This window comes from Aspergillus viridinutans, assembly GCF_018404265.1.
Source record: "Aspergillus viridinutans IFM 47045 DNA, scaffold_7, whole genome shotgun sequence".
NCBI lineage: Eukaryota > Fungi > Ascomycota > Eurotiomycetes > Eurotiales > Aspergillaceae > Aspergillus > Aspergillus viridinutans.
The window spans coordinates 1,019,628-1,045,996 of record NW_025091223.1 but is presented as its reverse complement, the minus strand read 5'-3'; the positions used below and the strand labels follow the sequence as shown (position 1 = coordinate 1,045,996).

General features: G+C 50.5%; 8 protein-coding genes across 8 annotated transcripts; 4 read left to right on the top strand and 4 right to left on the bottom strand.

The window, feature by feature from the left end:
• Window positions 1-4,513: 4,513 nt before the first annotated feature.
• mdm12 (ERMES complex subunit MDM12) lies at window positions 4,514-5,881 on the top strand (the record flags this gene model as incomplete). The annotated part of the gene is made up of 1 exon (XM_043272010.1): window positions 4,514-5,881. The coding sequence occupies one exon, from the start codon at window positions 4,514-4,516 to the stop codon at window positions 5,879-5,881; it is 1,368 nt and encodes a 455-aa protein (XP_043127945.1).
• Window positions 5,882-6,473: 592 nt separating this feature from the next.
• Aspvir_008853 (putative BAP31 domain protein) lies at window positions 6,474-7,413 on the bottom strand (the record flags this gene model as incomplete). Its single annotated transcript, XM_043272009.1, has 4 exons — window positions 6,474-6,852; window positions 6,936-7,039; window positions 7,094-7,228; window positions 7,393-7,413. The coding sequence occupies 4 exons, from the start codon at window positions 7,411-7,413 to the stop codon at window positions 6,474-6,476; spliced, it is 639 nt and encodes a 212-aa protein (XP_043127944.1).
• A 495-nt stretch (window positions 7,414-7,908) lies between these two features.
• dus3 (tRNA dihydrouridine synthase DUS3) lies at window positions 7,909-10,202 on the bottom strand (the record flags this gene model as incomplete). The annotated part of the gene is made up of 3 exons (XM_043272008.1): window positions 7,909-7,990; window positions 8,048-9,952; window positions 10,009-10,202. 3 exons carry the CDS (start codon window positions 10,200-10,202, stop codon window positions 7,909-7,911), a joined length of 2,181 nt encoding a protein of 726 aa, XP_043127943.1.
• A 2,318-nt stretch (window positions 10,203-12,520) lies between these two features.
• Aspvir_008851 (zinc-coordinating transcription factor SFP1) lies at window positions 12,521-14,707 on the top strand (the record flags this gene model as incomplete). The annotated part of the gene is made up of 3 exons (XM_043272007.1): window positions 12,521-13,164; window positions 13,265-14,324; window positions 14,393-14,707. The coding sequence occupies 3 exons, from the start codon at window positions 12,521-12,523 to the stop codon at window positions 14,705-14,707; spliced, it is 2,019 nt and encodes a 672-aa protein (XP_043127942.1).
• A 1,349-nt stretch (window positions 14,708-16,056) lies between these two features.
• Aspvir_008850 (transcription initiation factor IIA large subunit) lies at window positions 16,057-17,892 on the bottom strand (the record flags this gene model as incomplete). Its single annotated transcript, XM_043272006.1, has 4 exons — window positions 16,057-16,096; window positions 16,150-17,195; window positions 17,618-17,719; window positions 17,875-17,892. The coding sequence occupies 4 exons, from the start codon at window positions 17,890-17,892 to the stop codon at window positions 16,057-16,059; spliced, it is 1,206 nt and encodes a 401-aa protein (XP_043127941.1).
• An 853-nt stretch (window positions 17,893-18,745) lies between these two features.
• Aspvir_008849 (WD40 repeat domain-containing protein) lies at window positions 18,746-20,605 on the bottom strand (the record flags this gene model as incomplete). The annotated part of the gene is made up of 1 exon (XM_043272005.1): window positions 18,746-20,605. One exon carries the CDS (start codon window positions 20,603-20,605, stop codon window positions 18,746-18,748), a length of 1,860 nt encoding a protein of 619 aa, XP_043127940.1.
• A 574-nt stretch (window positions 20,606-21,179) lies between these two features.
• On the top strand, window positions 21,180-23,568 carry Aspvir_008848 (Kelch motif domain protein; the record flags this gene model as incomplete). Its single annotated transcript, XM_043272004.1, has 3 exons — window positions 21,180-21,507; window positions 21,584-21,670; window positions 21,734-23,568. The coding sequence occupies 3 exons, from the start codon at window positions 21,180-21,182 to the stop codon at window positions 23,566-23,568; spliced, it is 2,250 nt and encodes a 749-aa protein (XP_043127939.1).
• A 775-nt stretch (window positions 23,569-24,343) lies between these two features.
• On the top strand, window positions 24,344-26,066 carry Aspvir_008847 (glycoside hydrolase family 1 protein; the record flags this gene model as incomplete). The annotated part of the gene is made up of 5 exons (XM_043272003.1): window positions 24,344-24,405; window positions 24,477-24,668; window positions 24,746-25,218; window positions 25,278-25,863; window positions 25,928-26,066. 5 exons carry the CDS (start codon window positions 24,344-24,346, stop codon window positions 26,064-26,066), a joined length of 1,452 nt encoding a protein of 483 aa, XP_043127938.1.
• Window positions 26,067-26,369: the final 303 nt, after the last annotated feature.

The window sequence follows — 26,369 nt, the reverse complement described above, 5'->3', positions numbered from 1 at the left end:
GGAAAACAAACATCAAGAAATGACAACCTGCAACCAGGAATAGCAACATCAGCCAGATCCTCGTTGATTCTTCCCCTGGTGATTCCGCCTGATCGCACAAACAAAGAAGAAAAACAGCCTTGGATATATTATTTATCTGCCCATTCGAACCAAAACAGCCAACGGCGGCTAATCTAAGGCCATTTGCCCCTGGTTCGACCTGTGGATAGTCGCTGACTTGGCGCCCCCAAGCCTCTTTCCGCCGCCGTTACGAAAGTGCAATACTCTCTTTTGTTTGTGGCGCGGGTGCTCAGCGGCTCAACGAGGGCATCAGATCAGCTTCTTCCCGTAGACTATCCTTCAACTTTCGTTGAGAGCGCCCCCAATGCTGTGCCATCTTCGGGTCCAAACTCGTCACCTTTCGGTGAGTCCATACGTGCTCGCGATTCGAGCCGAAAAGGCGAGTTTATAGGCTGGTATTGTTTTGCGCCGCCGAATATGTCTCCTCGAAGAATACGTTCCTCGATGTTTAGCCGGTGACTCACAAACTCTGTTCAAGTCATATCACAAACAGCCGACACTGAAGAACAAATGGCATCACAATTCTGAACGGGGACAACCCTGGATAACCTCCTTCAATTGACTCCCCATCACAATGCGGATCTAAACCAACTGGTTTTGACAGAGTCTTGCAGACATCACCAACTGCGCCTCGGTAGGTGGTACCGAGATTGGTCAGATGAACGACAAGAAGCCTCGATTCTTGTGATGACAATTCTTCTCTTGCAGATTCATTACTCTAGCCCCACCTATTGTGCTTGATTTGGTCACTTTGTTTCCATTCACTACAGAGAATCACCATCTGTTGATGTTGATGTGGGACAGGGAGTGTGCCTACGGAGATGCGGCACCTCTGAATGGGGCAGGTGGCTCATCCTTCCGGGTATCAACTCAGCCTTGATGTGAGATGTTTCACTTCAGTGGTAACAGTCACGATCCAACAGGTCCGGCACAGATCTCATCGACCCTGATTGCGGTATGCCCTCCTCTATCAGACCTATCCGAAGATGAGCTTTTCGCCCACCCTCCCTCCTTATCAGTGGGATGGAGGACACATGACAGGAAATGAATTTCGCAGAGTGTCCATCGATAGATGAAGAGTCACAGTCTGTCGGTTGCGTGACAATTGTCAGATGCTCAGTCGAAGCAGTATGCCTGACTGCGGCATGACAGACAAAGGGTCAACCTGTTGGCTAGCTGCCGCAACTGATTTGATAGACGGCTACTGTTGGTTCCTCTCTCCCGCAGATGTGACCGGCCACCCCCTGGCGGGAAATGCCACAGTGTCTTTAGGATGATGTCAACCTTTTTCTCCCAATGCAGCTGCGGAACTCTAAAACCACAGAGTTCGTGACCAGGGTATGTGATCGACTCCTGTCGGAGGACTTTTGATAGCCACAATCTCCCTATTTGCTCTGACTGGCAAGTGAAGCTATCAACTAGGCTGACATCGTCGGCCGCCACCCTCTTTGATGATCCGCATAACCGCCAGTCTTGCTTGGTGTTGGGGAAACCTAGTGCAGTAGTTCTCGGAAACAAGTAAGCGTCTGATTTGCTATGTGTTCTGGAAAATGTTGGGTTGAATTCATGCAAACATGATGTAGATCGAATCACCAACTTTCACACTTAATATGTCAAGGGGCCGAAAAGAGCAAGGCGAGAGCTGCATGTGTAGTTTACTGTTCCTTGACCATCTTTATCCCTACATGTTGTTATTTATTTTTTTATTATTTTCCCCCTTAGTATCCTTGTCGTTCTCTCTCACTTTTAGTCTTTCTCTTCGGGCATGCATTCCTTTACCAATTCGAGTAGATAGTGTTGTTGCGGCACAGTTTGGCCGCAGTCATTCAAACTGTCCTCTCTATCATCTTCGACTGAGTCCAAAAGCTGCCGCAATCTTATTTACTTATTTAAAGGGTCATAAAGACCCGTCGAATACCTCAACCCATCATCTCAACAATCACAAATCCAGTGCTCTCAGAATCTCAGAACAAAACAAAGAAGCCCTCCTGGAACTTGAACTACTTCTCCGTGTGCGGAATTACCCTTTGCTCAAGCGGAACGACCGATCTCCCGCGAACAACAACTCGATATCAATTCTCTCTGTAAACCGATTTACTTTGAAGGCCATTTCTTCAGGATGTGCTCGCAGTATTTCTACAAGTATGACTGCGGCTGCACCGTCCCGGAAGGCGATGTCGTCTACTGCGCCAAGCGAGGCACCTCTTGCACCGGCGTCAGACAGCAGATCCGGCGACGAGAGGGATACAACTGCCCTGCGCATGGCGGATAGCGTTTAAAAGCGGTTAGTTGGACAACTCTTCTTTCAAGATGCAGGGATGAGCTGGGCTGACAGAGTGGCAGACTTGAGCTCCTGCACAACGATTTGAGAGCTTGAGGGACATAATCTACGATTTCTCCATTGTGCATTGCTGCTTGTTTCAGTGCATGCAGGGAAGGGGACAGTGTCTGGGGCGAGGAGAATGAAGGCATCTTAGTTTGATGGAAGAGGAGGAAAACTATGGGAAAGATTTACGTGGTACTTTCTTTCATGCCCCATGCGTACATTACATGTTTCAAGCACACTCTTGTATTTCTGTTTGCTTTCCAGCTACTCTTGTTTCGATTGCACATGTTATAGCCTCTATGTGATCAAGGTCCTTCTGCTCCTCTCTCCCGGTCCCTTCGCCTGTTGACCAATTACCCATCTGCATATGCATTGCTTGCCTTTTGTTTCTACTTGGATAGTCGAATACCACACTCCTTTTGTTGCTTCTTGAAGCTTGCTCCTCATAACAAAGAGAGTACGAGCTCTCAGCATTGCAATGCAGATCACCGAGGAAGCCATGTGTTATGTTATGCCGATCTTCAGCCATTGAAAGGCACTACAATAAAAAAAAAAGGCAACAGCCTGATGCAAACTAGTAAAATGTCCAAAGTGCATAGTCCTAGGAGATCTGTGGCTTGAGAGAAGGGGATTGGGAACACGTAGGAGCCGCTCGATACAAGCCTAGAGTCTCGGAATTTCGGAGTTCAAGACTATAGCAAGCAGCAAGCCAGCAAATTCAGAGGAATTGTCTACCGCAATCGAGGCCCAGTGTCTGCTCTCAGACGCCTAGACGACCCCACTGGTGCAATATCGAGTCCAGAAGACCCTGGTCTTCATGACTGGTAGATAATGTGCATCACAGGTTACATGGTTGCATTAGCACCGCAGACGACTTCAATCATCTGATGCAGAGCAACCAATCAGCGGCTGAAATCGGGTACACACGACTGGAGTTATGAGGTGTCGATCTAAGCCAAAGTGGAACCAACACTGACGCAAGAACTTCACTGGGGGAACCAGAGAAGCTGTTTCAGGAAGCGGAATGGTAGCGCCTACCTTGGACGCAAATCTTGGCGGGTTACGGGCAGGGGAGAGGGTGGTGGTGAGTAGATGGGTTGCCAGCAGGATCAGAGCATGATAGCAGGATGCTCGTAATCATGAAACAAATATGCAAGCTTCTATATCAGCAGCCTTTCAGTAGTAGAGACACGAATCTCAAAATCGTAGATCAACTTGAAAAGGCGTGGGGGGAGGGGCGATTTACGTCTCCCTGTCAAAGAAAACGATCGATTTGTGGCGCATTTTCTTTGCGCCATGCTCGCTGTTGAGTGCCTTCAAAGAAAACAAGATGCGGAGTTTCCGGTTCGACCTGCCACCATCTTGCCGCAGTCAAGGGGCCTAGATTATCAAGCAGGCTATGACGGAGCGCTTTCAGATAGAAACACAACAGGCAGCGAGGCAATCGAGCCAGATGAGGAAATTTCTCGTCCTCTTCCTGGAAGACAAACAATTAGGAGACCAATGGCTGTCTTCAGTGCCCCTGCACTGTTGGTGCCTGATGGTGGGTTGAAGTCAAAAGGATAAACATCTCATGGCCCGGCTGCACAGCAGGTCTCATGGCAGCCATGAACCTAGATAGTTCTTTCAACTTTTTCCAAACCACGGGCCAATGAGCAATCCCTACCGACAGCCGTCTTTTCTTCCCTCATCAAGGCAGGATTCTGGCAGTTTCTTCTCGTATCCACGAGAACAAGTCGGGAAGAAAGTGGGTGAACCAGACTGCTGGGACAGCAACGTTTAGCGGTGTGACGGCCGTCTGCAGTGGAAGTGCCCGGCCAGAGTGATCAACCAGCCCAAAACGTGGCCAACAAAGAAAGGTGACTTGGTTTTGACCGTTGTGTAACCGATATAGAGTCAGGAACAGCAGTTGCTTGCAGATCTTGAGTCTGTTAGTTGTTTGACGATGTTGGTTGTTGTTTGTCATCACGTGACTCCACCAGCAGACAGCCGAGGAATCTCCGTTATGGCGTCAAACATTCTTGAGCTCAACTGACTCCCGCCTGCGTCAAGAGTCAAATTTGGAAATTGCTTCCTCACACCAAGACCAACAGATAGCTGCGCAGGTCGTCTTTGTTCGCACATGTAATGTCCATAGACGTCAACTGGAGGTCCGCCACCTCCGGTCCAGACGGGGAAGCTCTTGCTGAGCGTATCCGCTCCTTCATCCACGATAGATTCCAGCAGGTCGCTCTGCCCCGGTTCATCCGTTCTGTCCAAGTCCACGCTTTCGATTTTGGGACCATTCCGCCGGAGCTCGAGATTAAAGATTTCTGTGAGCCCTTTGCCGACTTCTACGAGGAAGATGATGACGACGATACGTCCGATGCGTCCGATGCGTCCGAGGAGCTTGGCTCGGAGCACTCGAGTCAGTGGAACAGAACCCATCCGGAGCTCAATGAACCCTCCTATCGAGAAGATACAGCCGTGAATCATTCCTTACGAGATCCTTTCCCTGACGGGTTTCCTGCCTCCCCGTTGCGATCGCCCTTAGGCGAGCACCTCAATCCCCATTTCCTCCCCCGTGCCGGTACTCCTGGTATTCCGGGCGGAACTTCGACATTAGGTTATCACCTGATGTCGCTTGGGGGGCTCTCCGGTACGCAAACACCCCTTGCTGCAGTGGCGGGGGGCAACCCATTTGCGAGCGGTTGGTCGGATTCCGGCATGGGGCCGGGGAACAGGGGTCGTTCGGAGAGACACGCCGGGATGCAGCACCAACGCGCCGAACCCGAGATCGACACCAGCAATTCGACATCCCGTCCGTCAACAGCAAATACCTTGCCTTCTCATCCCTCGGGCTCAACCAAGAACAGCGGCGAAGGTGCGACCGGGAGAAATGATCATCCATCACTTCGTGCAGGGGAACACCTAGGGGAACCGGTCGCCCCGGGGCACCTACCGTTACCCCCTCGGATGCGCGAGCGCCGCCCGGAAGATTTCCAAGTTCTCTGCCATGTCAAGTACGCCGGCGACGTGCGCTTATCCTTGACGGCAGAGATCCTCCTAGACTACCCGATGCCCAGCTTCGTGGGTCTGCCACTAAAACTCAATGTCACAGGCATCACCTTTGACGGCGTAGCTGTCATCGCATATATCCGTAAACGAGTACATTTCTGCTTCTTATCCGCGGAAGACGCGGACGCCCTGATTGGTTCCGAGCAGCAACAGCAACAGCAACAGCAACAGCAGCAGCAGCAGCAGCAGCAGCAGCAGGAATCAGCCGGGGATGACCACCGTCCGCAGTCCCGGCCTGATTCTTCCGCCTCAGCGTCCCAAAAGCGCCACGGAGGCTTGCTGCAGGAGATCCGGGTAGAAAGTGAGATTGGCCGCAAAGAAGATGGGAAACAAGTATTGAAGAACGTGGGCAAGGTCGAACGCTTTGTCCTCGCGCAAGTGCGCAGGATCTTCGAGGAGGAGCTTGTTTACCCTAGTTTCTGGACTTTTCTTATCTAATGCCCACGTAATGAGTTATGATTGAAAGCTCAAATCAAGACTTTTTTCTTCTTCAACGGTGAAGGTTTTCTGACGTTTGCGGGATGTTCAGCAAGCTTCGTTCCGCCGCTAAGAATGTCGAAAAGAGTAAGCTGCTCTGTTTGTGATACTCATATTTCCTCCATTATAGTGGCTGGTCCGGGATCTATCTGGCTCTCGCGACAGTAGAATGAATCTTCGCACTGCCGGTTGCAATCAAGCCTTCAAATATAAATGCTTAGACTCGTTCAGGGCTATGGTTCATGGAACGCTCATTACATCATGCTGCCGAGTCAATGTCATCGTCCGAAAAGTGAAAAGCTTCGCTATAACCAGCATCAGCCGTCACACAAGATACAGTATATGCCATCCGACCTCAATTTCTCCGCAAGTTCCAAGAAACACACCATCAATCAGTATAGATCAAATTCAGCATGTTGAGCCGTCCTCTGGCGGATGAGCCCTTCCTCAAACCAACATCGCTCACAACTTCATCCACCAACCCTTCCATCACCAACCAAGCTCCTGAGGTCCGACCAAAGGAGCTTTCGCATAGCGAGGTAATCCTCCTCAATCACAGATCCTTCTTGGAGCTATCGTTGGTGGTGCCAGCAACCTTGTCGCCCAAGCTGTGGTATTCGCGGGTAAGTCCCTCACACTGCTTCTTCAGGGTCTCAATGTCAAGGTCCTTGGCCTCAATTTCCTTCCTAAGGCGTGCAATCTCTCCGATATCACCAGCCTGAGCGAGGCGGGCAGAGTCCTTGCCGCCAGCCCTTTTGTCGCCCTCAAGGTGCTTGACGCGGTCCTCAAGGCGAAGGACCTCGAGAATCATGGTATAGGTACGGTTGAGGATGAGAGACAGGAAGAGAGTGAAGCCGCAAAGGTACATGTTACGCTGGGAATAGAACTTGCGAGCCTGGACTTCCATGCGATCTGTGCCAAGTGCGGCTGCTCTACTAATAACAAACGCATTTGCGCATATGGTCAGAACAGTCACAATATCAAAAGCGGAGGAAAACGATCTCGGTGTACTTACCCCATTCCATTGCCTTCCTTAGTGAAGGAAGCGAGCTCCAATTGCACGCGATAGACGCGGTTGACACTGTCAATGAACAGAATCAATATGAATATGAATGTGATCTAGACATAGATTAGTGAACGATACATCCAAGGTTCTCGAATTCGAGAGGTTACCTTCAATCCATATTGTAATTTCGCTACTAAGGGACTTTCCGAAATGAATGTAAACAGCTTCCGCTTGACAATGAAAGGAAGCGGGATGATAAGGCCCATGAAGACAGCCATCTCAAATACCAAAAGGCAGAAGACCTTGAGAGACCAGTCAGCACAGAACTCAATTCCTGTAAGGTCAATGTATTGAGGATTGTAGCTGAGTGGTGCCGCCGCAACCACCCGGACGGTTTAGGCTGCAATATGCCCCAATAGCTCAGGTTGCGACAAAGATCAGAGCTTAAAGATAAAGTTGCACATACCAAGCTGTAGTAAAGAGTCATTTTGGCTTGTGTATTGTAAGAACGGTCTAGAAGATTTTGATAGTTGTCTGCGCTTCCAAGGTTGCAACGGAGACGTTCGGGAGAAAGGTTCAGGAGGATAAACAAAGCGTCAGAGAAGCTGGGAAAGGTCTCAGGGCTGTATCAGCAATGAGTCAAAGGCAAGATTTATACCCAGCAAAACTTGAAGGTCAAATCTTGAAGCTCTTGAAAGCAGGGAATAGGAATGATGTTACGTATGCTAGTGCAAGAGGAGGCTGAGGTGGTCTTTTTGCAGCTTTTTTGAGGCGTGACCGTGTGAGGAAGACGTCATCACCGCTCCGATCTGCTACGTATCACGTGATGGTCGTCCTTGGGCGGATATGTCGTTTAGTGAATTCTTGATGTCCTAGCTTGATGCATGATAAATAGGTATGTACTTTTTCACATCATCCAAGTATGTACATTTATTTCCATGAAAATTATATCTAGTCTTCTATACTTTTGTGGCACCGCCCGTCAACCTTGCGGCTCGTAGGCGTTGGACTTGTGCTTCGGCTCGAATTTGAAATCTTTATGCGCTGGACCGAGGAACATTTCCCTAGAAATGGTTGATTAGTATCGTATTCATAAGGGTTCCTGCGCAGACACAACTTACGTGATTTTGATCCAGTCTTTGTAACTGGAATTGCCCAGGAGGGTTTCCAATTCATTTCTGCCCCTCCAAGAAAGGGGTCTGTCTTGGATGTGAGGGGGGAGGTACTCGAGGAGTCCGATCGGTACATAGCGATAGGCGAAGCTTAGCCATTCCAGCAGGAAACGTCTCGTCGTGCCAACGCCATGCTCATCCGAGCCCCAGGTATCTAGGCCGTACTTGGCGTATTTCTCGACCATGGCCAATCTTTCGGTGGCTGATTTATCGAGGTACTGACCTGCCTGAATTTCCTCGAAGACCCATGGCTTGATAATTGCTCCTCGACCGACCATGACGGCATCCACGCCGGCATTGTTGATATGGTCGTCGTAGTCATGGTGGGAATAACAATCTCCATTTCCGAGGAAAAAGACCTTGCCACCGTTTGGCAGCATACGCTCATCTGGTTCTCGAACAGTATCCGTGACATCATCTGTCTTCTCGTTGAGTCTTTTGATAAGTGCGGCACATTCGGCGATGTAGCTCCAATCCGCCGACTTCGTATATCGCTGCTGTCTGCTACGTCCATGGAGGGTAATGGCTGCGACGCCAGGAGGGCCGACATTCAACATGCTAGATTCATGACCTCCGAGAACCAAACGTTCAATGAGTTTCGTGGCATTCGGAGAGTTGTCTCTTGTTCCCGTGCGAATCTTGACTGTGATCGGGATCGTCTCCGAAACGGCATTCATACCACGAAGCATCTTCTCCAGTTTCGAGGGATGGTCAAGGAGCGCGGAACCCGCTCCTTCGCGAAAAACTTGGTCGATAGGGCAACCGCAGTTCAAGTCAATGACACGCAGGTTAGGGGTCAGGCGCCCCAATATCTCCGTAGCTTTGATCGCGTGCCAAGGCTTGTTGGCCGCAATTTGAGCACCGAATTTGAGATCCTTGGAGTGGTCATAACCCTGCACAACATCGGCTGTCGATGAGATTGTGGGCGGAAGCGCTTCGGACTCGTGCGCTTTCATCAGCGCCCATTCTGATTTTTGCCCCTGGATCAAAGACATGCCCATGGCCATTTCAGAATATGTAAATTGGCAGCCATAATCTATACATAGCCTCCGGAAGGGGAGATTTCCCTGTGTCGTTAAAGGCGCTAGGGCAGGAGTTTCTGGGCCAAAGTAGATACGTCGCTTCTCTGAGGGTAAGAATGGCGGCTCGACGTAGGCTGCTCGGGTCTCTTGAACCTGATCCTTGGTTTGAGCACCAGCTTCTTCCTCCGCTCCACCCTCTTCTAACTGCCGACCATGAAGGTTTTTCTCCAGTGCCTTCGACGTCTTGTCGAGCCACGTTAAGTATGCGTCAGATCTGGGAGTCGTTATCTTTCTCCGGGCTACCGCAATCTTATCCTCGTTTGAAACAATATTCACAACGCCGTCTTCTGACGCATGTGGAACAAGCGGTCGGGCTTTCTTCTTGCGCTCCTCATCCTCGAGTAGGATCAGCTCTTTTCTCCCATCAGAAGTATCCCGCTCAGTCATGTGGGAGCCCACAAGGCGACATTTGAACCCATACGGGCATCTGCCTTTGACGTCGAATATCGGGCAGATGCCACCAAAAGTTGTCAGGTCTTCCCGCTTATGCTCCTTCAGGTATGTTCGCAGATCGTGTTCAAAGCGGCACTTCTCGCCGAACTTGCATTCCTTCGGCGAGAATTCCGGGCTGAAAGCTCTTGACGGGCAAAGACCTTTTGCATCTTCGGATCTTCCGAAATCGCGCCCCTTGTTCTGACCGGAGAACTTTTTCTTTCCTTTTTGTTCGCCCTCTCGTTCCCGGTGGGGAGCGGCTTCGGCCGCATCGTCGGCACTGAGACTGACCGCGCTCTCTTCAACGGGCTGGGATCGCGCGGATTTCTGAACTATGAACCTATTATAGTCATGAGTAACGGTATATCAACAGAAGGAAGTCTCGTCCATGCATACTCAGCCTTGATTGGGGCTACGCCCTTCACACGCTTGGGAGCGCCGTCGCTCACCTCCTGCTCGGTGATAGAGGTGCTTTCCAACCTTTGCTTCTTAGACGGGTGCTCTTCATTGTTGGCAGCAGCCGAAGCACCGTTCTCGAGGTCATGCTTGGGCGTGACCCCCACGGTTTGTGTCTGGGCGGTGGGCTCCATCCTGCACAATTCGAAATCCCAAGTCCGCAGTCTTCCCTTCTCGCTGCTGAATATTGATCAGACCGGAGGATGCTCAGAATCGCAAATTGAGCTTATCGGGTCCGACTCAAGCCTATGCTGGAAAGGCTTATCGAATTGCTTGAATACAAAAAATTCCAGTCAGAGATGACGGAGATAGTAGATTTTGCATTGTTTGCATGATTGCGGTGGCGTTCCAAAGGCGGTGAGTCTGAGCTCGGAAGGCGGTGCAGCCTCGGTGGCTGGCAATCTGTAATTTCCAATTTATGGTGAGGTACGGAGTACGGAGTAATGTCGGGTTGTTTCTTAGGGCGGTCAGTCAGTAGAAATACATTATCTTAACATGACTGCCAGTACCTTACAAAGTCCAATACACCCTGGTTGTTTCTTTGAAACCAGAAAAGTGATCTACGGTACTTACGTACCGGTTGAATGGATCAGTGATTATTAAGGGATCCACAAAAGAGGCCATTCTTCTGGTTCAAAGTGTTAGAATGTTTCCAGAACAAATTACTGCCTAGGCTAGTACTAACCTCTCTAGTTAGCTGATGATAAATAATAGTGTGCTCATCGCCCCAGAGAGATAGAGGTCAAGCAATGGCCTGTGGAAGTCATATGATCTGATCATCTGCAGGAAAGGGAGAGTAGTCATACAATGGTTTGATAATGGAAATTCTCCTTCCCGTTTCAGACATGTCTCAAAATGTGTCGTCCCCATCATGGTTAAGAGAAGTTCCGAGGAGACTTTTATCCTCGCAATATGAGAGGTATCGAGATCATCATTTGTCTCGGAGTAACTCCTTTCAGATAATGATGTTGTTGATGATCCGTTGATGTCATCAAAACGTTGCTAGAGCGGGGGACAAAGTTTCGACGAAGTCATCACTCTAGGTTACTCACCTTGACTGAGCACCTCTAGCGTTCTATCAAGGTTTCGAACCCATTCGCCTGAACTCCAGATGGCCAGAAGCACCTGGGCCCGTATACTCAATGAAACAACGCAAGGCACGGAAGAAGGATAACGTGAGTCTCGGTCGAGTTTGAGTCTCTCAGACCTGACAACAACACTCCAATAATTATCGCTCATTATTGAGCACAAGCTGCACAACTTGGCAACACCAATCAGCATGCCCAATGGCGTTCATGTACATCACATTTGGAGTAACCTTCTCCGAGGACAACGTCTTCGGAGCCCAGTGCTCGTTCTAGACAGGTAGACGGCATCTATATCAGGATTGTGTACTTCTACGTAGACCACGGAACGCTCTGGCTCCCTCATTGCCTCCTTATTGGATGATTCACTATCTAATATGTAATGCTTCGTAGTCCAATTCTCGTCAACTCGTCTCAGACTGAGCAGTGAAATTGAAATGCTTGCTAATTTTGCATTATTGCTCTTGATGATCACTGCCTGTTAAACGGTGCTAGAGTGATGTACGAGTGTCGCAAGCACAACGTAGCTAGGGCAATATTATTACGTTGTAGACTGGAAGATCAGGTAACTTTTGGTTATGGCCGTAAGATTGTTACTTATACCAGAACATTACAGTACATAATCTAGGGTACCTCAGGCTTTGGGCATCTCCCAACTTCCACCGCCTACCATTGATACTGCTGCGTCTAACGGTCCACTGGCAGGACGACGGATCCATCAATCAGATGTACAAATCTGTAGTTCTGTGGATCATTCGGTTACGTAGAAGAATGCCTAGACTAGCTAGTAAGGTTTAAATGATTCGAAGTTCATGCGCTTGCCCCCGTGTCCCTGAAGCCTTGGCTGCCCATTCATGGCTTCATTTAACCTGAGATCCCTACCACTCAGATCATGGCCTGCCCACCGTAGTTTCAGATTGGCTCAAGTATGAATCATTGGACCCGCGTAATTTACAGGTCCTGCGCTTACGTTACGTACCAAACATGAGCAAATACCAGGGCGTACATACATACCGTACCGAGGATTAAATACACTATTAGTCCTCGAAAGCCTTCTAGTTGGCCAGTTGTTACTTTTTGGCAAGCCATAACTGTTGGAGGAATGCCGTCTTAGGACTTCCATCAGACTCCCTCGATCATCCTTACCATCATATTATCCTTCGTCCTTTTTGATTCAGTCTAAATCCTTCTTCGTAGCATTATTTGTCTACTTCTCTGGCTTGTTTCCTCGGGGACATACCACCTCCCGCCACTTTTCCCGAATTCGTCGCGGTTCCGCAGGCCCAGTAAGCCAGAGCGGGACGACATCCGAGGGTGGACTACCCTGTGTGATCCCGCCCAAAATCGCCATCGAGAATCGCTTCTTCATGCTCGGCTCATCAGAGGAAACTCTCAGTTCTCCTCCTTCTCTTCATTACTCTCCGTCTATCGCAGAATACGATCGCGCCTCTACTCGGGATACGACACCTGTCACCACCCCCCTCGGGTTTGGCGTACCGTCTCGCAGACCGGACAGGGAAAAGGACTTGGGTAGACCGTGGGCTGGAAATTCACTGAACACCGACGACACTCATTCACCTCATCACGATCATCAAGATTTTCGAACACAGCTCAAAGAGGACTTTGATTTCCCGCTCTTTTCATCCTCTCCCCTCACCTTCGGCAAGATGACAGGAACAGCTGCTCCCATCGATATCGCCACTCGCCAGACCTCAGTTTCTCCTCCGGGACAGCAGGCGTCAAATCTTACGTCTGCCCTACAGAGAGCTGGAACTGGTGAGCGCACAGGTAGCATTTCTCATCCCAGCGGCATCGGCATCAATGTCTTCAAGGCCCCGCCTCCCCGCAAGGACTCTCTCAGCGCAGCCTCCGCACAATGGGGCAACGGAACGAAACCAATCTCCATGGCGGGGTCTAATCGCGATAAACCTCGTCGGGAGTCGCTCGCTGGAAGCTTGGTCGGTGGTATGAGCTGGGGTGGTGTCTCTGTTGGAAGCTGGATACGTGACGAGTGAGTGACAGGTCTAATGTAGAGTTCTGGCGGGGTTCTTGCGATTTTGCGGCACAACTCCGATTTCAGTGAGCAGCATACTGACATTCCCATTCCTTAGTATCATTATGACTGGAACCTCGCCTTTCGCTTTCGGACAGTCTCCCTCTTTCCATTCCTCTTCCTATTTGCCCAAACTGGAAGCCAACTTCATGCGGGATTTCTCCTGCTGTGGCATCACTCTCCCCACTCTTCATGATCTGTTGCAGCACTACGAAGAGGCGCATGCTACGAAGTCACCTCAACAGAGTCATCGTCCAAGCCAGACTGATGGACGAGCTGCGCTTGCTGCTGCCGCAATGGCGCAGCAACAAAACCAACAAATGAACAACCAAGGTCGAGGTCTACAAGCGGACAGAGGTGGGGATATGCAGCGAAAATTGAGTCCGAACCCGCCGCTTCAGCCACACTCTGACCTCGACACTATCGACGATATGGAGCTGGATGACGCTATGGGTGACAGCGATCCGACAGCCTCACAATTATTCTCGCCCCAGACGCAGAACAACACGCAAAGTGGATTCGGAAATTCTAATCAGAGAGGTCCCCAGCTCAATCTGTCCATGCTTCCAAGTCATCAGGGCTTCAAAGGTTCTCAGCCTGGAACGCCAGTTCCGTCTGGCCATCCACTTTCATTGCAGAATAATCCTACAGTTTCCTCGGTTAACACACCAACGCTCATGGCGAATCCCCTCCAGAATTCACAGTTCAGGAACACACCGGATTCTTCGGCACCTGGGACTCCTGCAGAACTCGATGAAAGCGTGATCGGTGGTTTCGGCGACTTTGGTATGCAGAACAATGCTATGCTACAGGGTCAATCGCAGTTCAGATTTGCCGGTAACAATGACATGGTGGACCTTTGCATTGACGAACCGGCGAAGCGTCTCTTCAGCCCTACCGGAGGGATCAATACTTCCAATGCGCACTTCAAGCTCAGTGGAGCGCAATATGGTCCTAACAGCGAAATCGCTCGACGGATACGGGAGCAACAGCTGCTGGCGGGTGTCCCCGACACCACAGTTTTGCTTCCCAACGAAGAGCCCAAGCCCTTCAGATGCCCTGTCATTGGATGTGAGAAGGCGTACAAGAACCAGAACGGTCTCAAGTATCACAAAGCTGTAAGTGACTCTGTCTGGAAAGTTACGGTTTGGTATGGAGCTTTGGTCGCTAATACTTTCGCCTATAGCATGGTCACAACAATCAACAATTGCATGATAACGCAGATGGTACTTTCTCAATCGTGAACCCAGAGACATCAACACCATATCCCGGGACCCTCGGTATGGAAAAGGAGAAGCCGTACCGCTGCGAGGTTTGTGGGAAGCGTTACAAGAACTTGAACGGTCTCAAGTACCACAAATCCCATTCCCCGCCATGCAACCCCGATTTCCAGCTTGCTGCAGGTCGCAATCTGGCATTTGGTGGAGGTGTTATGCAGGGGCAGAACATCAATGTGGCTGGGGCTGGCCTCCCCGGTATCGGTGAAGAAGGTCTTCTATGAAGTGCTTTTTCACTGCGATATTAGCGATCCTTCTATCTCTCTACGCTAATCTGACTCGATGAACATCACGGCGCTCGTTGCACTACATACGATTTAATGACCGATTCGGTGGCTTGGAGTTAATATTGGTATGAACGTCATGTCCTACTCAAATGACTAGCGGTTCCTTAGACTGCCGTGTCATGGATTGTTAATAGACCTGCTCTTCGAAGACTTCTCGTGGCCTGTTTTGATCAAGGGTCCTGGCTCAGTCCCTGGTGAGGAAAATATCGGATTTTGTGGCCTCCTGAACGCCGATCAGTGCTTCTTTCGCTCAAACTCGCCCTTTGGTCTTACTTCTACCATTTGGAGAAGGATAATAATGCACCGGTCTCAGGCGACAAATTGGAAATACAGCTGTTTTAGGTTTTGTCCTCACACAGGTCGAGCACATCATTCTGGGTTCGGATTGTTCGAAGCATTTCTTTGACTGGCTTTCAAAATGCGGGTGTCGAATTCCTGGAGACAAAAGAAGAAAAAAGTCTCGGTACATGGCGTCGATTCTGTAGATAGGGGTATCAGATTCGTTATTGCTGTTGCTGTTTTTTGTCATTCTGCGCCGTTATCTCTTTGAGGTGTTGTTGGAGTCTCGTTATCCGTCCTGCGAGTTTTATGCTGGTCTGCTTTTTGATAGAGTCTCTTTTCTTTCTCTGCTCCTTGATTCCCATTATGAGATTTTGGTTGTAGCACTAGGTTAACCAGGAAAAGTTTCTGAAAATAGCAAGCTGCTTTCTGTTCCGGTCTCTACGTACTCGACTGAAGGAATTGTAAATGGTTCCTCGCTAAGGTACTATGACTACCTTAGCTGGCCAGTTCGTCCCGATACTTCTGTCTGTATGGTAAAACTAGACTCGATCCGCCATAAGGTGTAATATCTACGCGAAACTAGTTTTATGGGCATAAGAGAGAACAAGACCATCGGAATTGCTGGATGCATTGATTATTCTAGTACAGAGAAAGTCAGGAAACAGCCATCCTCAAGTAGGAGCGCCGTGCACAGCAGGTGAAAATAGCGCAGTATCGTTTAATCAATGGAGAAATTGTGAGATAGATGAATCCTGCTGTAATTCCATAAAATGAGATCACCGGAAAAATCAAGGCAGCAAATTTCCGCTTGCACCGTACCGTCCAGGGTGTGTCATTTCAACATGACCGACTCTCAGAGTTCCTTCTCCCGTTTGCGATATCATGTGGGACATTCTGGCGAATGGGTTTTACGAGGTCAAGTGAAAGGAAACTAGAGAGCTCAAGGCGAAGAAGAAAAGATGCGCATTCCGAGGCTGGAACCTTACTCGAAGGCTAGCCGCCGATCACCATTCAAATTCGCCTTGACCTTTGTGGAAAACGTATCTATTTGAGTCAGCGTTTGCGCTTTGGTCAAAACCAAGGCTTTTGGGACTTACTCCTTGCCGCCTGTGGTTAGGATACCATCCTTCAGAGTACACTTCCACTTGTTCTTGACGCGCTGCACTTTATCGTATGTACAGAGCATGACCTGTCCAACAGAATCTTCAGCATCATGATCCTCGGCAACCAGGTCGTCAGGATCGTCGAGGTCGGAATTGATGGCATCTTCGTCCTCTTCCTCCCTGTCATCATCGCCACCAGGGCCATCAAATTGCGCCTGAGGCTGCGCAGAGTTCGCAATAGACGTGATTTCGACGGCAGCGTGGGCATCAGTAAGGTGAGGTTCCCGTCTCGATGTTGGGGATTGACGCTGATCTAGAGGCATAAGTAGTCCACCTCCCTCGAATTGAAGCATGCGCTGTCTCAAATGTTCGCGTAGAATTCGATCACCCTCACCGCTCTGGCGTTCTGCGGCCTCGCGTCTCCGTGCAACCTCCGCTTTCCAATCTGATAAAGCATCGCCACCTGCACCATCCGTCTGAGAGTTAGTCATATTGGGTTGAGGGGCGGATGGATAGCTCGGCTCCTGTTTAATCGCCGGCGTCTGTCCATTGGGCGTCTGTGCGGGGTACTGAGGACGCTGCTGTCCTGGCATTCCCACAGATGCGTGAGACTGCGCTTGCAACTGACTGACCGAGCTAGCTGCTGCGGCACCGTATCTTTGATGAAGCATATTGGCAGCACGTTCACGTGCCGACTGAGGATTTGAGGAAGGAGCCGACATCATGTTGCTCATGTGACGCATTCCTGGTTGCCCATTGAGGCCCGGTTCGGTCTTGATGTGAGATTGCTGACCCATGTGGGCGGGGGCAGGCGCTTGCATCGGAGGTACAGTTCCCGGTAGGGACTGGGGAAGATGTTGTTGGGGCGGAACATGTTGTTGCTGTGTCTGTGGCAGAGGAGCGGGTCGAGGAGCGTTGGAAGGCACAGGAGCAGTAGGAGGGAGTATTTGGTTTTGAGTCTGATGAGGGGCGGGCTGTGGTGGTGCAGGATCCCAAGGGAAGTGGGCGACACCAAGCGACGAGAGCTTTTTCTGCCAGCTCTATAGGATATAGTTTCAGTAAGATGTCATAGAGATAATAATGATGGCAACAGCACCAGAAAGAAATAGACAATGCAATGAAATGAAATAAAATAAAAAAATAAAACAAACAAATAAAACAGTAAGATTAGATGAAGAGATAGCGCCGTTACTGAGAGTTAACTGTTAAGTGGGCGCGGGCCTTGGCGGACTAACCGCGCCCCTCTTGAAAACGGGCCACAGCAGCGGGTAAAAGCGGCGCGGTATAAAGAGACTCAAAAGCTGGTGCTTCCCCCGGAAGCAGCGCCGCCTCCCGCAATCCTCGGACCCCCGCCTTGGGTCGGGATCGATCACGACAGAACACCGCTCCCTGGGAATCAAGGGCATGATGATGGTTTTCCATCCAAAAATCATCACAGAATGAAGAGATATCTTGAACCCACCTTTCGCAAGTCTAATAGCGTTTGCTGATCGACCCCACTTTCCTCGAAATCGACCTGAGAAGCATCGCAGACCTCCTGGATGACACGGTCAAATACCGTGCCCTGCACATCATCTGGTATAAGCCAACGTCCTCACAAAGTATGGGCTGAAGATTATCACCCGGAGAGAAGGAGAAGAACAAGAGACATGGCAAGGGCAAAGATCTCCAGAGTGTCCCAGGTCAGGTAAGATAGGGCTGTTTGGAGATAGCACTCACCACCTGCTGGTTAGACATGGTTGCGGCGATAAGAGCGACTCAAGGATGAGAAGACGTAGATCAGAGCTTCTTGTTTCGTTTGTTCCTGTTCTCTATACTAGCAAGTCCAGCAGGGAAGGCGTTGTGTTCCACTGGTCTATCAGAACTGAACCTCCGTCGCAGCAACGGTCAGTTGCCACGGCCAAGATGCGACCGGTCAACCCCGACGGCTAATGACACCTAAGCAACTCCAAGTTATGAAATTGTTCTTGTGGATCGTATGTGTTCCTGCAATGACTCCGAATCTGAGGACCAGAAAATATCGAGAAATCACCACTCTGGTGGTAAATCAGCAGGTAGAGAAAAGAGGGCAACGCAGCGTACTGTAGGGTTCTGGTTGAGGTCAAAGTCGCTCTGCCTGGGCGAAATCCGTCCTCCTCTCGGCGTGCTTAGTAATCTCCGCCCACTCACAAACCAGTGAACCATGGCCACAACTGGGAGGGATGAATGCTTCACTTCATCTTCATCTTCTGTAGAATAATAATTCACTAACTCTTCTTTTAAAGTAATACAGTGAGCAATTAAACTAATAGTGGTTTCCTTTGAATTGAGTGACCTCGTCATCATCTCCCTATAGTCAGCCTGAGCAATGTCTGATACCATACTCTGAACAGGTTGCCTGGTGGATATGGTAGGCTCGCTTCCAGGATCAGTCGCTTCTACAAAGTGAAGTAGATCTTACAAATTGGTGAGTTATGTCTTATGTTAGTAGCATTAGTGCGCAGTCTCTATACAGAAAACCAAAAGATAAGAAGTCACCCATCAGAACGCCTCGCATGCGAAATCCTCCAAACAAAAAAATGTAACATAAAGTCAGGATATAAGAGCGAATCTACCGAATGGTCATAGACTTGGTCATTTGAGCTTTGCTTCCAACGCCACCTTCCCGAGATGCCGAGGCACTGGTACCAGGCTTGCGCTCGAAGATCTTCCAGAATTTCAAACTCTCATCAGCAGCGGCAGTGGCCAGCAATTGACCATCGGGGCTCAGGCAGCTGTGAAGAACTCTGGTCTCATGAGCCGGAATCTCTACGTTACGGACCAGGGTGGGATAGCTCCAGATACTCAGAGAATTGTCAGGAAATCCGCTTGAGCTGACAATCTCTCGGTAGTGGTTGCTCCATCTCAAGCTGGTGACCTGTGAGCCAGTATCAATACTGTTGGTCCGGGCACCGGTGGTGGTGTTCCAGAAGTGAATGTGACGGTCGTACGAGCCGCCACCAGTCGCGAGCAGGTTCAACTGCCAAGGGCACCAACTCAGAGCTTTCACGGCCGCGCGGTGGTTTGTCTTGGTAAACTTGGGAGCACTTAGAGACCGCGCATCCCAGATGTTGACGAGGTTGTCATTACCGCCGGTGGCGAGTTGAGCCCCATCGGGTCGCCATTCGAGACCACACACTTCTGAGGTGTGGGAGACGAGTTCTGCAACCTTGTGTTGAGCGATGCGAACATCGTGGTTGAAGACGAGACCGCTGCGCGCGCCGGTCGACAATGTGTGCTTGGACCAGCCCATCACACCAACACGGGAGTCATGGCCAAACATGCTTCGAAGCTTGGTACCTTCCTCCACGTCCCAGATCTGCACCTCTCCCGTGCCGAGACCAACTCCAACATATGCGCCATCGCCGCTCCATTTGACACTGCTTACATATGTGTCTGGGGAAGATTCTAGCAGGCAACTGACCGATCCAGAATCTGCCGACCACACATAGACATTGCGCTCAAGACCAATAGCAACCTGGTTGCCAGAGCTCCAGTCCAGCAAATTGAGATAGTAGTCATCAAGAAGACCAGGAGCGTCCAATACACGCTCAGGCGCGGTCTGAACTCTGCGACGGAATTGGGAACCTTTGGCTTTGCTTGATTTCAATGGACGATTGTACTGTGCTCTCAAGTCAATTGGCTTTGACGACTCTGGAGGTGGTGGCTTGAAGGCGAGGATGCGAGTGTTCAAATTGACGCCGCAGGCGTCAGCGAGCGACGATTCGTAGGCGACGGCATCGGGTGCGGGCTTGGTGTACGACGTTGTTGGATTGTCATTGTCCTCGAGACCGAGATTTTCAAGAGCAGCAGTCAGATCATCCTCACCTCCTCGACCTCCAATGTCAAAGGCGCTCGCAGCACTTGCAAGGACGGCGGATCCTTCGCTGCTGCCCGTCTTAGGCCGCTGGTTCTCCTCGGGTTTGGCAGTCCCAGTTGTTGTCAGTCCTTCGCTTGCGGACCGGTTGGGAATGAATCTGTCACCAGCATTGTGAGCGATGCGAACGGTGGTCTTGCTCGACCTTGTGCGAGCAGAAACTTCTTTCCGCACCCGCTCTTTCGATGACGGAGACTGCCCCGACGAGGGACCTGTGCCGGTTAAAGACCAGTCCGAAACACCAAGCTCAAGATGCCTTGGTGACTTGCGCGTCCTCGCAATGTTGGATTTGGGGGATTCTCGGTAAGTTTTTGATGTCTTCGCGACCGATTTAGCAAAGTATGAGGACAGATTGCCGCCGTAGACCGAGCGACTGCTGTCTTTCGCAGCATCTGCCGATTGACGAGGAGGCGTGAAGGGAGATGAATGATTTGATGCCACGCTCGCTCGTCTTGCGTGGGGAGATGGTGTGAGAGGCATGCGACCGCCAGCGGTCTTGGATGAAAACAGTCCGTGATGGGACTTCACCGGAGTCGATATCAATGGAGTAGCCATGTTTGTAATCTGTAATCCCCAACGAATGATATATTAGAACGTGCTCAAGAGGAGAAAATGCTTTCTCGATCTCAATTGCCAGATCCGGTCATTCAATGAGGATGTAGGTCTAAGACGCAACGAAATGGTAGTGTATGCAAGTATAAACCGACAAAACGAATCATATACTATGCAAGCAAATATCAGATACGAGCGTAACTGAGAAAAATGCAAAAGGAAGATGGATTCTGAGAGCAGCAGAGCAGGAGATCCAGGGGAATAAATACAGTGTATAGTTCTTTCTCCCATGGCAACGGTTACCTGAGGTACGGCTGTTCTAACACTGATTGGGTTAAGCGTCCACATGACGTGCGGCTCTTTCCTTTTTCGTTGGGCGCCGATCGTCTTGGCGCTCGTTTTTAACTTTTCTTCCCCTCTGTCATTGCAAAATCCTGTCAGGCACTCGATCGGCCGACTCTTGAGTAACTCTAGAAATTCAAATCTACCTCTCTAATTCTATCGACTTTTCAATTATTMCCACATCATACCACTGCTGTGTGGACAGCAATAGAACTTCGCCCTTTTGGAGATCCTGATGGCGCGGCAGCCGCCCTCCACGTTTACCAGTAATACTACATCCACCCCGGTCTTCACCCAATTCCGCGAGGACCCACCGTCTTGGATCAGATCATCAAGAGGTTCCAATCCGATGACTCCCACTTCCTCAGTTCATCAGAAACCACAGAGCGCGTACCTCATGCCGACCAGTCCAGCTAGAGGTCGCCGTGGTAGCACGGATTATCGCCCCGTCATCCGCAAAGCCCAAGGCAATGTTCCTGCATGTTTGGTCAATGCATCCGTGACGTATTGCAACAATGACCAGATCTATGCATTTGGAGGATTTGATCAGTTCACAGACGAAGGTTGATATTGATTTTATTCTATCAGTTTAATTGAACCTCAGCATCATCTCTTATGCTAACGTTCGAACTCAAATAGTTTACAACCATGTCCTGAGGTTAGATTTGAGAGCACTTCGTTGGGAACTTGTGGATAACTATGGCGATATTCCCGGTGTTCGCATGGGTTGGTCGATTCATACCAGATGCCTTTCTTGAGTTCCGCTAATTTGTTCAATACTCTTTATAGGACACACTGCTACTCTGTATCAAGGCGACAAACTCATTGTCTTCGGGGGAGAAAACGAACATCGCGAATACCTTTCTGATGTCGTCATCCTCGATATCCCCACTTCGACCTGGACTCAACCGGAAATTCGTGGACAAATCCCGCGGGGAAGGGCGCGCCATGCTGCTGTCATTCACGACGAAAAGCTTTTCATCATAGGCGGTGTTACTGGAGAGAACAATGTGATTCTCGATGATCTATGCTACCTTGACCTGAAAACATGGACCTGGTCCCGGAGTTGGAGATTCACAGCTCGTTTCGACCACACCGCCTGGGTTTGGGGGGACCGTCTTTGGATATTCGGAGGCCTCGACCCGGATATGGAACGTACAACTGATATTTGGTGGCTTGATCTGAAGGGCTCGCCGTTTCTTGGAACCCCGTCTTCGCAAGGTACCGTCGATTCCCCCGGAATACTCAACAGGATGACTCATAGTCCAGACACGGTGTATAGTAGTCCAACTCAGCAGCTGCCCGGCCGGTCCGGTAGCTACGCGGCGAATTCTGGGAGTGTACAAGTTCGCAACTCCGGTCGGAAAAAGCCAATCGCCCCAGGAGCTATCTCTTGTCATAAGTTTCGATCCGGTCCTTATGTTCCAGCATTGTCTGCTGGAACCCACTTTCAGGCTCATGCATCTGGTGTCCTCCTCGACCTGATCACCCCTTCCGAAACAGTCAGAACGTATGAGTGCAAGCTATCATCTTTGGAGCTTGACTCTCTTCGTTGGCAGAAACTAGCTGATGGGCAAGAGATTTTTAAGCCCGGGTACCGCTGGCATTACTGTACAGTCAACGCTAGTGGCACGAAAGCCTGGCTGCTGGGATGCAGCCTTGACGTTGGCGCCGCTCCTGGCAACAGTGATGAGAATCATATGAGCGAAGTGCTTTGCATTGACCTGGAAAAGTTCGGTTTGCTTGGCAATGAACTGGCGACCCTCTCTCCCGATCAAAGCCGGGCTTTGGTATCGGAAAGGTCAGGACTACCGCCCATTTCTGGGCTTGGTGCGGATCTCTCCGCTGTCTTCGACCAACCTCCAGAATCTGGCAGTGATGCTGACTTCATCATCACTGCAAATCCGGATGACATCGAATATCCAGACGATGTGGCAGAAGATGCTCCTCCAACACAGTCTCAGCCGGCGTTCCTGCCGGCGAATGCTCCCACTTCGCCTCCTATTCATGTACATCGCATCATCCTGCAGCTTCGATGGCCGCATTTCAAGCGACTGTATTCCGCGCAAATGGCAGAATATCACTCTAAGAGAATGCACATTCCTGAACCATACTCTGTTGTCCGTGCTTTCCTCTACTATCTATACACAGACAGCATATCAGGGCACCCTGAATATTGCTCCAGCATCATCGACGTTGCAGGTATGCTCGTCATGGCGAACCTGTATGACATGCCAAAGCTGCGCCTGCTCTGCGTGAATCGCTTGAGCCGCGAGTTAGATGTGGAGAACGCGGCCATCATCTGGGAACGGGCTGGGCGGACCAACGAAGATTGGTTGATGCGACGCGCCGCACAATTTTGCCTCAGCCACTGGGGTCGCATTGTCCGAACGGACGGCTTCAAGTCCCTCAGTCGTCAGAGCTTGATCGAGCTGTGCGAGGTGGTCGACATGGAAGGTCGGATTGTTGCCGGGCCCGAACTGGAGCTAGTGGGCGTTCTAGGAGCGGAGGGGCTTGATCTCAGCAGGGATACCAAGCGATCCCGGCCTTCTGTTGGAGGCGCTATGACTGACGACGTGGATGATCTCGAAGGGGACGATGTGGATGGAATGGAGATTGTATGACTTTGGGGCTCCCAGTTCATTCAGACACCGCACCACGGGAAACTACCGTGCAGGAGCGGACACGCCAACCATATGACTTCAATGACTATGTACCACTTTTCTATTTCTACTACCGGATGGGGTCAATTCGGCAAAGGCATTGATGTGTTTCTAGCGATGAGCATCTTAGGGGAGTCGTGGGACCATTATGGGTATAGCTATGTATGATATTTGACGGAGCCATATGTCACTACGTCCTTCTTACTACTGTTGAAGCAACACGTCTCAATTATGTATAGCAAGACTACCAACAAGTCCAATATAGGTACTGTCAATCGGTTGACGGCCCGTCGAGCCGTTGCTGTTGCAGTGCCTCAGGTGCCCCGCCAGGCACCAACTGGCCAAATGCCAGCCCGCCATCATTATGCTAAACGATAGCCATTAATCTTCCGCGCCCCACACCAGCATTCCTCTGGGCGCAGTCTTCGCTTCCTGAACTATCTACAAGGTCTTCCACTCTTGGGAGCTATACTGTAGAATGGTTAGACCAAAGAACTGGTGACTGGGTGGACTGTGATGCAGTCCGTTGATTCCCCAAGGCGGTTCCCCGCTCACCCCTCCATCGCTTGATGGAGAGCTCTGGAAATGCCAGGAGGACAGACTTAAATATCCGTCCAGTGCCCTCTGTCGTCCTGCAGAAAAATCCTCAAGACATACCCGTGCTTCTTTCAGTAGCTGTCCCATCCACTGAACGGAAAGAAACCTGTTCGAACCATTCCCTCGATATCATTTCGTCATGGGCTCCACCACTACCTCGACTCTTCCTCCGGGCTTTCTTTGGGGGTTCGCAACTGCGAGGTATGTCCCGATCTTATGTCGTCTCTTTTACTGGGCTTTTAACTAATTGTCGTCGTTATTTCCTTATCTAGCTACCAGGTTGAGGGAGCTGTGGATGAAGATGGACGAGGCCCATCTATTTGGGATACATTTTGCAAAATTCCCGGCAAAATAGCCGGTGGAGCCTCTGGTGAGGTGGCTTGCGACTCGTACCACCGCACCCACGAGGATATTGCCCTGCTCAAGGAGTGTGGTGCAAAGGCATACCGTTTTTCTATCTCCTGGTGCGTCTTTGCACAGCCTCCGGGCACTGATTCAGAGAACGGACTTCGGCTAACCCCATCTCGATCATAAAATGCAGGTCTCGTGTCATCCCTCTCGGTGGCCGGAATGACCCTGTCAATGAAAAGGGTCTCCAGCACTATGTCAGGTTCGTCGACGACTTGCTCGCGGCTGGTATTACTCCTCTCGTTACCCTCTTCCACTGGGATCTGCCCGATGCGCTTGACAAGCGCTACGGTGGTCTTCTGAACAAGGAAGAATTTGTTGCCGATTTTGCCAACTACGCTCGCATAATGTTCAATGCCTTCGGCTCAAAAGTCAAGTACTGGATTACTTTCAATGAGCCCTGGTGCAGCAGTGTGCTCGGATTCAATGTGGGCCAGTTCGCCCCTGGCAGAACCAGCGACCGTACCAAGAGTCCTGTGGGCGACGGTTCGCGCGAGCCCTGGATCGTCGGCCACAACATTCTTGTCGCTCACGGAGCGGCGGTAAAGATTTACAGAGAAGAACTCAAGCCCAGAGACGGTGGTGAGATTGGCATCACATTGAATGGTACGAGCTCTGGCCTCCGTGTGCAAGACTTGATGGTGCAGTTGCTGATCAAATTCCAGGTGACTGGGCTGAGCCTTGGGATCCGGAGAACCCCGCGGACGTCGAGGCCTGTGATCGCAAGATCGAGTTCGCTATCTCCTGGTTCGCTGACCCCATCTATCACGGCAAGTACCCAGACAGCATGATCAAACAATTGGGTGACCGCTTGCCCACCTGGACCCCCGAAGATATCGCACTCGTCCACGGCAGCAACGACTTCTACGGCATGAACCACTACTGCGCCAACTACATCAAAGCCAAGACAGGCGAGGCGGATCCCGAGGACGTCGCCGGCAACCTGGAGATCCTCCTGCAGAACAAGAACGGCGAATGGATCGGTCCCGAGACACAGTCGCCCTGGCTGCGACCCCACCCCGTTGGGTTCCGGAAACTGCTGAAATGGCTCAGCGACCGCTACAACCAGCCCAAGATCTACGTTACCGAGAATGGCACCAGTCTCAAGGGCGAGAATGACCTGCCCGTGGACCAGATCCTGAACGACGAGTTCCGTGTGCAATATTTCCGCGACTATATCGCCGCCATGGCGGACGCCTACACGCTGGACGGTGTGAATGTCCGCGCTTACATGGCGTGGAGCTTGATGGAGTAAGTTTGTCTTACATTCAGACGCACCGAACCAGCTGGCTGACAGATATTCTTCCCCGTGCAGCAACTTCGAATGGGCCGAAGGGTACGAGACCAGATTTGGCGTCACCTTTGTCGACTACGAGAACGACCAAAAGAGAATTCCCAAGACGAGCGCCAAGGTCATCCGCGAGATTTTCGACCAGTACATTGAGAAGGCCTAGGTTCAGGGACTGTATGACATGAAGCTTAGGATGACGTTGCATGTACATAAACCAACAATTCATGATGTCACAAAATCTAAGGGAGCTTTCATCACATCCATTTTCATTTAGAAGAGCTGTCACCAACAATTTGATAATCGTACTTTCCATTCCACCTAATGTGTTACCGTATCAGACATGGACTTTGCGCCGTGCCACATGCGTTGCTCCGCATCTATCATCACGTGGCAAGCCCCTGGCTCCACCGCCCCACGCTGCATTTAGCCGGCAGTCCGCAGTCTCCACCGTCCCATTCTTCGTTTC